General features: G+C 50.9%; 1 protein-coding gene across 1 annotated transcript in view; it reads left to right on the top strand.

Moving 5' to 3' along the window:
- Nucleotides 1–439: 439 nt before the first annotated feature.
- The window catches only part of RUNX3 (RUNX family transcription factor 3), a 59,126-nt gene continuing 47,034 nt past the window's right edge, over nt 440–12,531 (top strand). The window contains exon 1 of the mRNA XM_038167360.2: nt 440–641. Coding sequence (XP_038023288.1) covers nt 584–641 — 58 coding nt within the window. The 5' untranslated portion in view covers nt 440–583. The remainder of the gene's footprint in view (nt 642–12,531) is intronic.

Here is a 12,531-nt window from a genome sequence, read left to right on the forward strand (position 1 = left end):
CAGCACACAGTACCAATAATCTGTAAGGGCTGGAATTCAGAAAGTCATGTACAGCTAAAAATTAGGATATAGACAAGTGGTGAATGTGTGAGAAAAGGCAGTTAAAAGGAAAAAAAACACTGAATGTAAATGGGTTATTATTTCAATCACCCAATTAGAAATCTACAGACTCTCTTCTCCATTTCTTCTAAGGCAACGTTATAATTAATTAAAGAAAAATGTCTCTGCGCTCCTCTGCTCCGCTCCTGTCTGTCACTCACCAGCGAGTCCGAGTGAGTTGCACAGGCCTCCCATGAACCAACAAATACAAACCATAAAATTATTAAGAAAAAAAAAGTCGAAGCCACAGCGATATCGCCAGGCCCGTTGACGCCACGAATCAGGTGACGCTGCTCTCCCACCCAGCGGATGCCGAGCTGGCGGCTCTGCTGAGCCGACCACAGAACCACGAGCGAGCCAGAGGCTACCTGCACCGCCGGCGGGGTTTTCCTCTTCCTCCCCCTTGCTGCTGCCTCTCCCATCCCTCCACCTCCTCCTGCCTGCCTCCAGCTCCTAAGGGGGAGCCGAGCTGCGGGACGAGGGGATGGCTTCCAACAGCATCTTCGACTCCTTCACCACCTACTCCTCCACTTTCCTGCGCGGTGAGTACAGACCGGGCTGCCTCATTCCACGGTGGCAGGAAATGCTGTTGGGTTTTGCATTTATTTAGTTATTTTTTAAAGAAGCAAGCCAGCAGCAGGCTGTGATGCAGCTTTGCTGGCACATCTCTTCTCACTGCTCCTCGCCAGGGTTTTCTGTTGGGTCTGCAATGCTTTGATCCATCGCTGTCCTCGTGTAGGACTGGTGTGTGATTTCCTCCCAGTAGTTCTTTTCCTTTTTCCCATGTGGTATTGTTGCCAGCTGTGCTGGGAAGGGTCAGTGTGGACATTGCAGAGGGTCAGGACTGACTTGTGCTGGGACTTACTTGATGTTTTTTCTACTGTCCAAGTTGTTACCTGGGCATTGGGTGTTGTGGGCTGGATGCTGTGCAGGTACAGCAGGAGGTAACCTGCAGGGGGAGTAAAAATCTGCAGAAGTGTAAAGAAATTACTTCTAGGGAGAAGCTGCTCTGCAGGTGGAAAAGGGCTTGTGGGGAGGTTTGAGCTGCATTCAGGCTTGGACTTTTGTATGTTTACTTCTATATAAAACTATAAATGTGAATACAGACAGCAACTGTACATAGCGCTTCACCAATTACGTAATTTCCTTGGAAAATGGATTTATTCAACCTGTTCTTACTGCCATGGCCTCTCTGCAAACCCTGGGACATGGTGGCCTCTTTCCTCGTCTGCCTCAGGACAGGCACGTTGCCTGCTCAGTGCCTGCTTCTCTCTGGGTTTCTCCTCTGCAGGGTCCCAGCTCCCAGCCAGCAGTGCCTGCTCCCAGGTGTGGCACTGGGAGGAGCAGAATTGCAAACTGCCACAGTCCGTCACTTTTTCAGGCCATTGGTGCTGTTTCAACTGCATGTTTTATGACATGCAGTGCATGTGTGCGAGCACAGAGACACCCTGAAGGATTTATGTTGCAAAGGATCTTTCTTCAAGAAGGGGGATAGGGCCTGTAATTCCTGCCGGCTGCGGTGTGCTGGTCCCTGTCTCTTCATTGCACACTGGTGGCTGCAATGCCTTCAAAATGCATCTCACAAGAGCATACATACTTTGCAGGTAAGTTGCATGAGATGAGCCAGATGATTTGGCCTGTCCTTGTTTCTGCAGGCTGCAAGCGGGTATATGATGACACCTTTTTGGGAAGAAGCTTGGTGCTTGCTAACGAGTTGGGCAGAGCTCTGCAAACTGCTGCCTTCTCCCTTCCTAGTTTTGCAGCTGCAGTTAGGGAGTGTCAGCCGAAGCTTGAGCTGATCACAGCTGTAAAGACTCAGGTCCTGAACCCAAATGAATAGGGGCAGGGTGATCCTAAATTGAGCCCTACTTTAGGGGCAAAATAGAGCAGGCTGCAATTCTTTGGGGCTTTCCAGCTGCATGACCAGAAATGGATTAGCCATAGTTTTTTCTGAGAATGCAAAGGTTATGTGTACTTTTGAGGCAGATTGATGGTGTCAACTCTCATTGCTGTACCTGGGGGTTTTGAATTTTCTTCTGAGCAGAGGACGTTGGACAGGGAGCAGAAGCCAGAGCTGGTTTGGGGTATGGGAGTGCGAAGCCGGGTTGGCTCCTCTGACCCCAGCATGGCTGCACTGTGCCAGAGGACAGGGAGAACAGGCAAAATACGCATGGTTGTCGTAATGCCCTCTGCTCAGGGACGGTGGCATTACAAATGTGTCTTTTGTACTCCATGGAGCTAATTAAAGGCAGTTCCATGGCAAGGAAATAAGAGAATTTTATAAAAAACATTTGCATGGTTCTTTTTAATCTATACTTCAGCCTCCACAAGGCAGATGAAGAAATGCCGGAGTTTAACTGTGTTTGCTCATTTAAAAATAAAAAGAGAGTGAGAAACAGAAATATCACGTCTCGTATGCAATTTCCATACAAATAGGAACTCATAAAAGCAATAAACATCTTTGTTTCAGACATAATTTTTATTAAACGGGGGAGAATTAAATGATTACTCCAAGGGTGGAATATGGCCAAATGGTGAAACATTTGTTTAGTATTAGGACAATAAATCCTTGTTTTCTTTACGGAGCTCAGTGTGTCTTCTGCACAGCTTTGTGCACAGCTAGATTTGGGTGAGTACAGTAAAACATTCATGAATGTTCATTTAAATTCTTCATGGCTTTTTTGGATTCAACTGTATTCATATTTTTTGTTTGTTTTTCTGGGCATATCCATGAAAATGGATGTTTGTTTGCACAAACATTTAAGGAATGAAACAAAAAATCCCAAAGGTATTCACTAGTTAGTCTGGAAACCCTTTTTTTAATAGAAAAAGTATTTTTCATCTCTCCAATGGGGTAGCTGAAGAAGTGCCACATGGTAGAGCTGCACCAATCGCCAGTCAAAGGAGTGAGGAGGAACTGCTCATATTCACAGCTGAGTAAAAGATATGGTAGAACCTCAAATGAATTTGCTTTGAGTCCATGGCTTTTTGGATATAAACCCCATGTTTTGTAGGGAGAGCAGCTCCATGGGGCAAAGAACTGTCGACAACATGTGGTTCAGCCGATGTTCCTCATGCCCAAAGCAGGCACAGCTCCTTATGATGCTGGTGGTAAAGAATTATGATTTTTGCTCAGCAGATCAGCTCCTGGTTCCAACCATGCCCTCCTGGGACCTCACGAGTCACCACCCTGGTGGCAGCAGGTTGCCGCAAAGTTGTCAGGCCACTCGTGTCACATTAGCCCGTTGCTAGTGATGGCTGTCGGGACAGGAAGGCTCAGCGAAGACCTCTGCTTTCTTCACAGCCACCACTGCTGCTTCAGTAGAAAACGGCTCCGTTTGCAGAACTCTCTGGCGGTGGCTGGGCTGTGACACCGCGGCGGGGCCACGTTGGGTGGCCGGGGCTGCCAGCACTTCGCTGCGGGTCGTGAGGGGCTTGGTGCTGGGGCGAGCCCTGCCGAGGCCTGCTGGCAGCGGCATGGGCGACTTGTCTCCACAGCTCAGAGCGCCCATGCTTTGTGTTTTCCCTTTGCCTTTGTAAATCTAAGAGCACGAGGGAACAGCTCCTGAACCAGCACTCTCCGTCTGTGCTCCCCAGTGAAACAACAAAACTGTGCTATCTTGTTTTTGCATCTTTCTCCGTCATGTTGGTGTCCTTGTGGGCAGCTGCCCTCTCCTTGCCTTGTTGGTGGCTTGACCGGTTTTCTGAAATCCCACTGAGAAAATTGGCTGCCCCAAAGGGGAAGAAATGAGCCACATTCCCACGGGGCACCATCCCCGAAATGCAGCGGCTCACACAGATGAGTTAACTTCTGTCTCCAGGGGTGGCCAGTGGGAGCTCTGCCTGCTGTCCTGCTGCTGGGGGGAGGGGAGGAAACATTGTGGCCGCAGGTGTCAGAGGTGCTGCTGGTCACCTTTGTCTTCTGAAACTGGGTGAGGATGACAGCCCCCGTGCAGTCAGAGGCTATATTTCTTCTCTGTCAGGTCGATGCCGTCCGCATGTTGCCAGCAGCCCCAGGGAGCCCATGAGCACAGGTTACTCAGAGGTTTCACCATGACTGGCTGCAGCGGCTGTGCCCTCAGGGCGCCTTTCCCTGTGCCCCCAGGCCCTGTACAGCCCCTTGCCATCCTCTCCCTTCCTCCTTCCCTCTCCAGCTCTTGCCAAGTGCAGCAGGTCCGCTGCTCCTTCCAGAACCACTTTTCTTCTCATCTTTTTGTCATGGACCACACATGTTTTTATAAAATGACCAGCTCGCCTCATGTGCTTGGGAGAGGCAATGTCCCCGTCTCTCCCTAGGCAGAGGTTTCTTCTTCCAACCTTCCCATAACTCGCCACCTCAGGATTTCCTCTCAGCAAACTGCCTTTAATGGCTTTCTGTGTTTCTTCCTAACCACAGAAAACTGTAACCCTGGCAATGTTTCCAGCAGTTTTTCCTTGTCCTGCCTCCCGACGCTGTGGGCAATGCCTCTGGCCGAGGCTGGCATGAGCAGGCACCACACATCCCCACGTACGGGTAGTGGCAGCACTGAGCTTTGCAGCTGAGTTTCCCTAAATGCAGGTGCTGTGTCTCATCCCGCAGCACTCAAGGAGACTTTTTCTTGTTTCAAACACGAGAGCAAATGCAGTTCTCCCCAGCATGATGGCAGTGTGCACCAGAGTCTGCAGCAGGGGTGGGAGGCAGGAGGACAGGGGCCATACCTGCCCGTGGCTGGGCACCAAGCGCGGCCATGTCTGCGGGTGGGAGAAGCAGGGCAAAAAATCTGGATGCTGGGGAGGGGGGAAGGGATGCTATGCAGGCCAGCCCACAGACACGTGTTTTGGTGTTAGGCTAATTTATAATGGGTAAAATCGGTGGGTCTCAGCACTATGCTTTAGCTTAGAGTGCTGAGGAAAGCTGGTGGTGATTTTGGACAGAGAGCTGGTGATTTGGGTGCACTGGAGCAGTGTCGGAGCAATGCTGGCTATCTAGGCAGGGATGCTTGCACACCCTTGAGCACTGCACACCTGTGAGCTCTCCAGTGATCACAGCTCAGCCGGAGCCTGCTCTCACCCAGTGCCTACCTATGCATGCACAAAGCCTGGCTCAGGGCCCCCCAGCGCCCTGTGGGTGCAGAGTGGGGGAGCCCGAGTGCTGCACTGCACTGCCCCTGCAGCACGCACACACTCACACACGTGCCAGGGGCCTGGTGTGCTGCAGCACGTGGCCGCAAGGTCTGCTTTGTCTCCATTCATCCTCCCTTCGTTGGGATGGCTTGTGCGGTGAGTTTGACGGCTCCTGATCGACTGTCAGTGGCTTTGCCTTTTCCAAGGGCACCCTGCTGACTCGTGGCATGTCTTTTTTTTTTTTTTTTTTAATATATTTGTGTGTGTATGTTTTGGGGGGGGCAACAGTGAGTATAAATTCATTGTCTCTCATCACCTTGTTATGATCTAATAGGGGTAGAGAGACAGTGGCGCTTCCCTTTACTAAGCACTTTAATTCATGATGATTTCTTAGACTTGATCTGCTCTGATATGTCGTCAGTGTTTGTGGTCCACTGTTTTGGCCATGTACAGTTTAGGAAACAAAGAATGAGCTGTGTGCTTGCAGGCTCAGATCCACACATGGTTGGCATTAGGAGCAAGAATGTGACTTCCCATCTGAAGCAACGAGCCTGAGCCACGGACCACGCCATAAATATTCCCCAAACAAGGCTGATCAACAGAAGGGAGAACATTCAAAAACCTGCCAGTACGTTCTCAGCGCCCGCCTGGCGGGACATCCCCCAGCAGCGTCGGGGCGGTGGCAAGGAGGGTGTGGGGCTCAGCCACAAGGATCCATGTTTCCTTGTCCTCCCGTTACGTGGGGCATTCACACCCCATTTTTTCTCATGGGTACGTCCAGGGTGGGAAGAAATGTCATTGCTGGGTCGTTAGCTGCAACCTGCTGAAAATGGACTCTCCTGCATTGAACTGCCATGCAAGCAGACCAGGGTCCAGCAGGCTGAGCTGTGCCCTCGTGGTTTCCTGAAGCACCCGACCTGCCTGCTGCAGTGCCCCAGCCGTCCTGGCACACGGTGCTTCTCAGACGGGCGCTTTCATTTTCTTTGGCCTTGGTGCTTTATCCCTGACATGCTGGGGATGGAGCAGGCGCAGCAGCTTGGGCTGAATCAGCACTCCAGACCCTTTCATCCTGGAGTCCCAGCAGCCTGTGCACAGAAGTCCCTTTGAAGCCTGGCCACCAGTTCACTCAGGGTTTCTTGGTGTGTTGTTTTTTTTTTTTTTTTTTTTTTTTTTTCTTTTTAGAGCTCACCCCAGTTTTGCACATTTCCTGTCCTGTGCAGAAAGCAACGACCAGTACTTAGATCAAATGGAGCAGGGCCAGTGCTGCCATGCAGTGCCTTCCCACGGAAATCGTGCTGCATGCCAGAGCAAATGCGCTTTCAAGGAAGACCTGGTTGGCTTTAAGAGCTTCAGCTTTAATTCTTGTCCCAAAAGAACACTATCCTTGCCCTGACAGCAGCACCTGGGGTGGTGGTGTAGGGTGGGATGGAAAAAGGAGCAAAACCCATCTATAAATGTGGTAACTCTCCCCCTCCTCCCTCCCCCCCCCCCCCCAAATTATACACAGGCTGTTGGTGTTTGCTGCAGCAGAGGGAAGCATCACAGACACTTCAGGCTTTTGGGCTGCAAATGCAAACTGTCCTCTGCCCTGCAGCCTCCATATTCATTCTGACCATGCCTACTCCATCCCTGGCTCCTGTGATCACCCAGACCCAGCTTGTTAATTGCTCTGATTTACCTGTGTGAGAGCAGTGGGCAGAACACAGCATCAATGCACTGGGTGTTATACAGGCCCTGGTGATGCTGTGGGGCTCTGACAGTCTAAATCGACACCAAAGCTGGCTGTGACCATGGTCCGCAGCAGGACTGAGACCCACATGTAGGTCCCCAGGGTGCTAGGCACAGCCTTTGAGCACAGCATCCTCCTCCTCCTTGGCTCTTCCCTTTCTAAAAATGCTTTTTTTTTTTTTTCAAGAAAGTGGGACAGTCAATGCGTCTGCAATCTGGGGGTATTTTCCATAACATAAACATATTAAAAAGAAAAAGAAAAGGGAAAATAAAAAGAAACAATGTTTTTCCATTCCCACTGGAAGAAGCAAGTGCCTTTGGAACATGAGGAACGTATTACTCAAGCTATTGTAAAATAAAATATAAAAACAACCAAAATAGGAGAAGGCAGAGTTGAGTTTTTGTTGTTGTTGTTGTGTTGTTGTTTTTTCAAAGAAAATGAAGGATTGAGTTGGGAAGGGAGATGCTGAAAACGTGCTTTTTTCAACAGCCCCTGTTATGCAGGAGGGCCCTGCAGGAGGCCTGACCTCTGCCTCTGGGACAGCCACAACCAGGACAAGAGGGACATGAAATGATGGAAAAAGAGGGTCCAGGGTCTGTGCGTCCATTTGGGGAGGTGAAGGCTGGGAAGGGACCTCCTGGCACTGCATTATTGTCCCAGGGAGAAGCAGCCCAGGAGGGATTTGTGGTCCTGAGGTGCCAGCAGCTTTGTAGCGGCACCGTGGGGTAGCAGGCACGCGGCCTGGCACCCGCCACGCCTGCTCAGGCCTCCACCTGTGCCTCGCGCCACGCCGGGGCTGGAGCTCATCACTGCCGGCAGCCACGCACCCGGAGCCGGGGGACACCGCGTGCTGGGGGCTGCCCAGGAGACAGCCACGCTGTGGGAGCGGGGCCGGTTCTGCCCCTGATGGTGGGACTGGGGGGTCTGGGGCTGCTTTTTGTCAGTCAATGTTTGTGTTTGTCTGCTATATTGGGATGCGATTTCACAACTCAGCATGGTTTTTGTTAAAATAACTTCTAAAAAATCAAAACAAAATGGTAGGAATGATGTTAGCAGCACAGCCCTGGACAAAAGTCTGCTCTGGCTTCTCGCACCCTCTGTGCCTCCTGGTCCCTGGCCAGGGCTCGGTCTGGCATGGGGACAGGCAGACAGGCTCAGGGTGTCGCAGACTTGCCGCGGGGCGGTGGGGAGCGTGCAGGCAGGTCGGTCCCGTACCGATACACCAAGTCATGGCTGGGCTCTGCTGGAGGCTTCCCAGCGGGCTCCAAGAGCAGCCCTGGTCTCTCTGCACAGAGTCAACAGCATGAGTGTTAGTGTCTGCTGAATGGGCGTTGGTTAAATGGTGCTTGGTTTGTGGTTTGCAACTGCAGAGGTTCATGCAGCAATGATAACTTTGTAATGAAGGGGAGTTCTGGGGATGAAAACTTTAGCAAGCAACCGAGGCATTGGCTTTCTGATCTCTGCAGCGAGCACATGGTTATTGCTGGGAGAGGCGTGTTTCCTAAGGAGAAATGCAGCCTGTGCACACCTCCCATCCAGCCTGCTGCTGGTAGCATGATTGCTACACGAATGTCCCCAGCAGTAGCTTGATGCTTGATTTCTTTCCTGATAAGGAGCCAAGAAGCAGGGGAGGAAGCCACACTCATTACAAATATTAAAAACTACTGCCAGAGTTGCCTACTTCCATTCTTGTTCAGACACTGTGTGTCCCGGTGCCATCTGCCCATTTGTGAACCCATGGCTCTGCTGGAGTTAATGGGACCATTTGAGTGAAATTATTTGCACATGCCTTGATGTCTGCGGAATCAGCGTGTCTCACCCAGACACCGATTTTTGCCTTGTGCTACTGCAGGGAGATGCAGGAGATCATTTATTGGTGCAGCAAGGATGTCTCTTGTTCAGCAAAGGCAAGTGCATGAGAATTGCAGATAAATGCTTGAGCTTGGTCTGGAGCAGCAGCTTGGGCTGGGTGCGGGGAGATGCACTGAGGTGGGCAGAAAAGCTGCAGAGGCTGTTTCTTCGCAGCCTGGCAGACATTAAACACCAGACATGGGCTTTGCTGTTCCCTTTAAACTCAAAGCATATGCATGGAGATAATTTCAGGACAGAGCACAATGCCATGGTTTCAGTGACTTGAAGTCAGGAATAAACTACTTAGTGGGATTTGAGAAAGGCTGTGCCATTTTCCCTCATTAGGAGAGAGAGAGAGAAAATGCTGCCCGGAGAATGTAAAGAATAAATCTCATGTTCTGTTCCAAGATTAAGCCTTGTTCTGCAGCTCCTTTGTACCATGGCTGCATTTTACTGGCCACTTTTGTGCCCAATTACATTGAACCCTGTAATTAAACACCTCCTTTTATTAGTCCTGGGTCAGTTTGGAAAATCTCACTGCATGGGCAAGCCCACCATTTTTTCCATAAACTCAGCACAACTGCCAGGCTAGGGAGCAGCAGCCCCAGCCCTGGTTCCTCATCCCTGCACCCAGTGGCAGGGTGCCCACCAGCTCCTTGGCCCCGGTGCTGCTGGGCTGGGTCCCTGGCAAGGCGCTGGCTGTGAGGATTCATCTGGCACCGTCCCCCTCTGCCTGCCCTGGAGGTGTCTGTGTCCCCACATCAAAGCCTCTTATCCCTACAACCTTTGGTGTTACGCTGTCATTAAAAATCCTGTGCACGTGCTTTAAACTCTCCCTACCTCCACAGCTAATAGGGGCCTCTAAGTGGCAAAGCATGTCAGCTCCTAATTTACTCCACATTAATGCTGTGTGTTTGCTTTTGCACCTTGAGCTGGGCACAGAGCTTCCCTTCCCTTGTGTTTTTTCCAAAATGTCATGGTTCTGCTCCTTGTTAGCTTTGCTTTCCTGGCTCTCCCCTCGCATAGCTGAGTACAGTGGCCCCTGGGATCACAAGCAGGAGCTTAAACCACTCTTCCAAGTGCTAGGGCAGCTGAAATCCATTGTCACTTGCTTTCTCGTGTAGTTTTGGGCACTTTAGGTCTGCTGAATTTGATGTCAGGATTGTGGAGGCGTTTCATGACATACAAGAGATGGAGAAGGTGTTGGGGAGACATCAGTGTGCAACAGAGTTAACGTGCTGCTGGGAACCAGACCTGTCCACTTCAGTCCTGAGTCCTTCCATCCTGCAACTCTCCCCATTGCCTTCCTCCCTTGGGTGATGGAAGCCAGTAGGGTAATAGATATGAATGAAGTAGTTCCTGGTCAGCCCCCGATTCAGCTAACTTTTCCAAGACCAGGCTGTGGTAGCTGAAACCCACTGACATACATTTTTCTGCTATCATTGCAAAGGCTCATTCCTGCTGTGATGCCAGAGTTCTTTGTAATTTATTCTGAGACAACATTACAGGATATTATTAACATGCAAAAATGCTGTTCAAATTATTAGAAGGGGATTAGGGTTTTATGGGAAGACCACAAACGTCTCTCATGCAGCAATCTTGTAGAGCACTGGGAGTCCAGAGGTGTACCTGCTCACTCCCTCTCCTGCAGCAGCTTTTGCCTGCGCAGCTCCTGGGGACAAGGAGCTGCTCTGGCCCTGACCTGTGATGGTGGGATGGACTGGGATCCACAGCACTGAAACTTTGTGTCTGTGGTGGGACAAGCAGGTCTACGATGCTGGCCCCCCAGCCCCTCCATCCTGGCTGCCCCTTCACAGGAGGGATTGGATGGGAAAGGCAGTGCTAGGATTTCTCTTGTATTGACACACTCTTTGGTGTAGGAGGGATACTAGCCAAGCCCTTGAGGTAGCTATTTTTTATTAATTTCAAACCTCTTTCTACCCTGAGAGTCAGCAAGTGCTATTTAAACTGACACCCTGCAGAAAACACAGCTTGGGCGCTTGATGTCCCTGTCTCACCCTGAGTCAGAGGAGGTGAAATACCCTCATCACCTGCATAGAGCAGGTGCGTTGGGGTATGCTTCCGAGATGGGGGAGTCATAGTTTGTCTCCCCAGCATTTGAATGGAGACCTCCCGCCACCCATCCCCAGCCATCACACGGCCGCTGCAGTTTTACTGTGTGGCTGCATTTTGGCAGGAGAGAGGATCCTGACTGTTGAGAGATCAAAAGACCCCGTCCCGTGAAAATCCGTTCCTGCTGACATAAATGGAGGTCGAGAGTGCTCGCTGTTGGCAGGACTGGCTCATATGTGCGCGTATTTTATTGGCACGGTGGATTGAAATGTCAAGGAGTCAAGGATGTGAGGCTGCCGGGGCTCGCAGTATTTTCCTTGAAGGAGCACCATGGCCAGGGCCTGATGGAAACGGGGGCTCCTCAATGCCAGATGCGGGATGCACACGTGGCACTGGGGTGGGTTGTGGTGCTGGGGGCTGCCAGGGCTGGGAGAAGCACCGTTATCGCTGCTCTGCAGATGGGGGAACCGAAGCACTTGCTGGAGCCCATGAGCAACTTGTCCAGAGTCCTTGGGGAAGGCTGCGGTGGAGCTGCGAATTGAACCCAGACATCTTGCTTCCCCCGCCAATGCCTTCTCCCAGAGCCCACGCTTCCTGCCAGTGATGGCCCTCTGTTCAGTTTTAGGAGAAAATGTAAAAATATTCTCCAAAACCACACGATCTCTTCCAGTTTTGGAGGTTCAGGCAGTCCCTTCAGCCAGACACAGAACGGCTCAGACCCGAGGAAACAGCTGAGGTTGCGTTTCACAGATAAGATCCCCCCTCTCCCCGCAGAGCTGGCTGCTCATGCTAGACTGAAAGCCACTACCATGTTGTCTGGACAAGTTCTCCATTTCTCTCAGCTCCAGCCCTAACCTGCTGCTGAACTGCTTCACTTCCCAGCCCGTGGCCTCGGCTGGGGTGGGAGCCTGCTGGTGGTGTCAGACAGCTGACCCCGGCAGACAGGCACCTCCTGGTTGCATACAAACTTTTATAAGAAACTTCTGCAAAAATGAGCTCATGTAGCACGAGGCTTGCAGGGCTGGGGGGTTGGAGGGCAGGCGTGGTTCCCTTCCCAGGCCCAGGCAGGCGTGGTTCCCTTGCCAGCATGCTGGAGATGGATGAGCAGCAAAAAGGACTCAACAACATTCTCTACATAACATTGCATTTGATTTGTCAGAGTTCATAGCCAGAAACCAGAGAAGTACCTTCCATGTAGTTTTTAGCCTGTGACTAATTCCTTAAAGTCCAGGGGATTTGTTCTCTGCCTACATGGATGCTAAAGTGCAAGGTGAATTCACAGTCTGAGCCCTCTTTGGGGTTTTCTGTAGCTACTCTACCACTATGAGACTTACCATCCAGGGATGCTGGTTGCCAATGAGAGTCTTTACAGAACGGCAAATATGACAAGAGAACGTTTGCACCGGAAAAAATAATCCGAGGAAGGAGCAGAAGCAACCCTAACCCAGACTCCATCTAGTCAAAGCTGCCTGACCGCAGCTCTGCTGTGACATCGTGGTGATAGTGCATCGCTGAGAGTTATTCATAGAAGTGAAACTAGTGAATAATTGCAAAAAGCAAACCAGCCTGGAAAAAAATGGTGTGGGCCCAAAGGACAACTTGCAACTGGAAACAGAGGCCAGTTTTCTCAGAATTACTTTACCATAGGTTGGTCACTGACAGCAGATTGAGGTTGC

This window comes from Anas platyrhynchos, chromosome 24, assembly GCF_047663525.1.
Source record: "Anas platyrhynchos isolate ZD024472 breed Pekin duck chromosome 24, IASCAAS_PekinDuck_T2T, whole genome shotgun sequence".
NCBI lineage: Eukaryota > Metazoa > Chordata > Aves > Anseriformes > Anatidae > Anas > Anas platyrhynchos.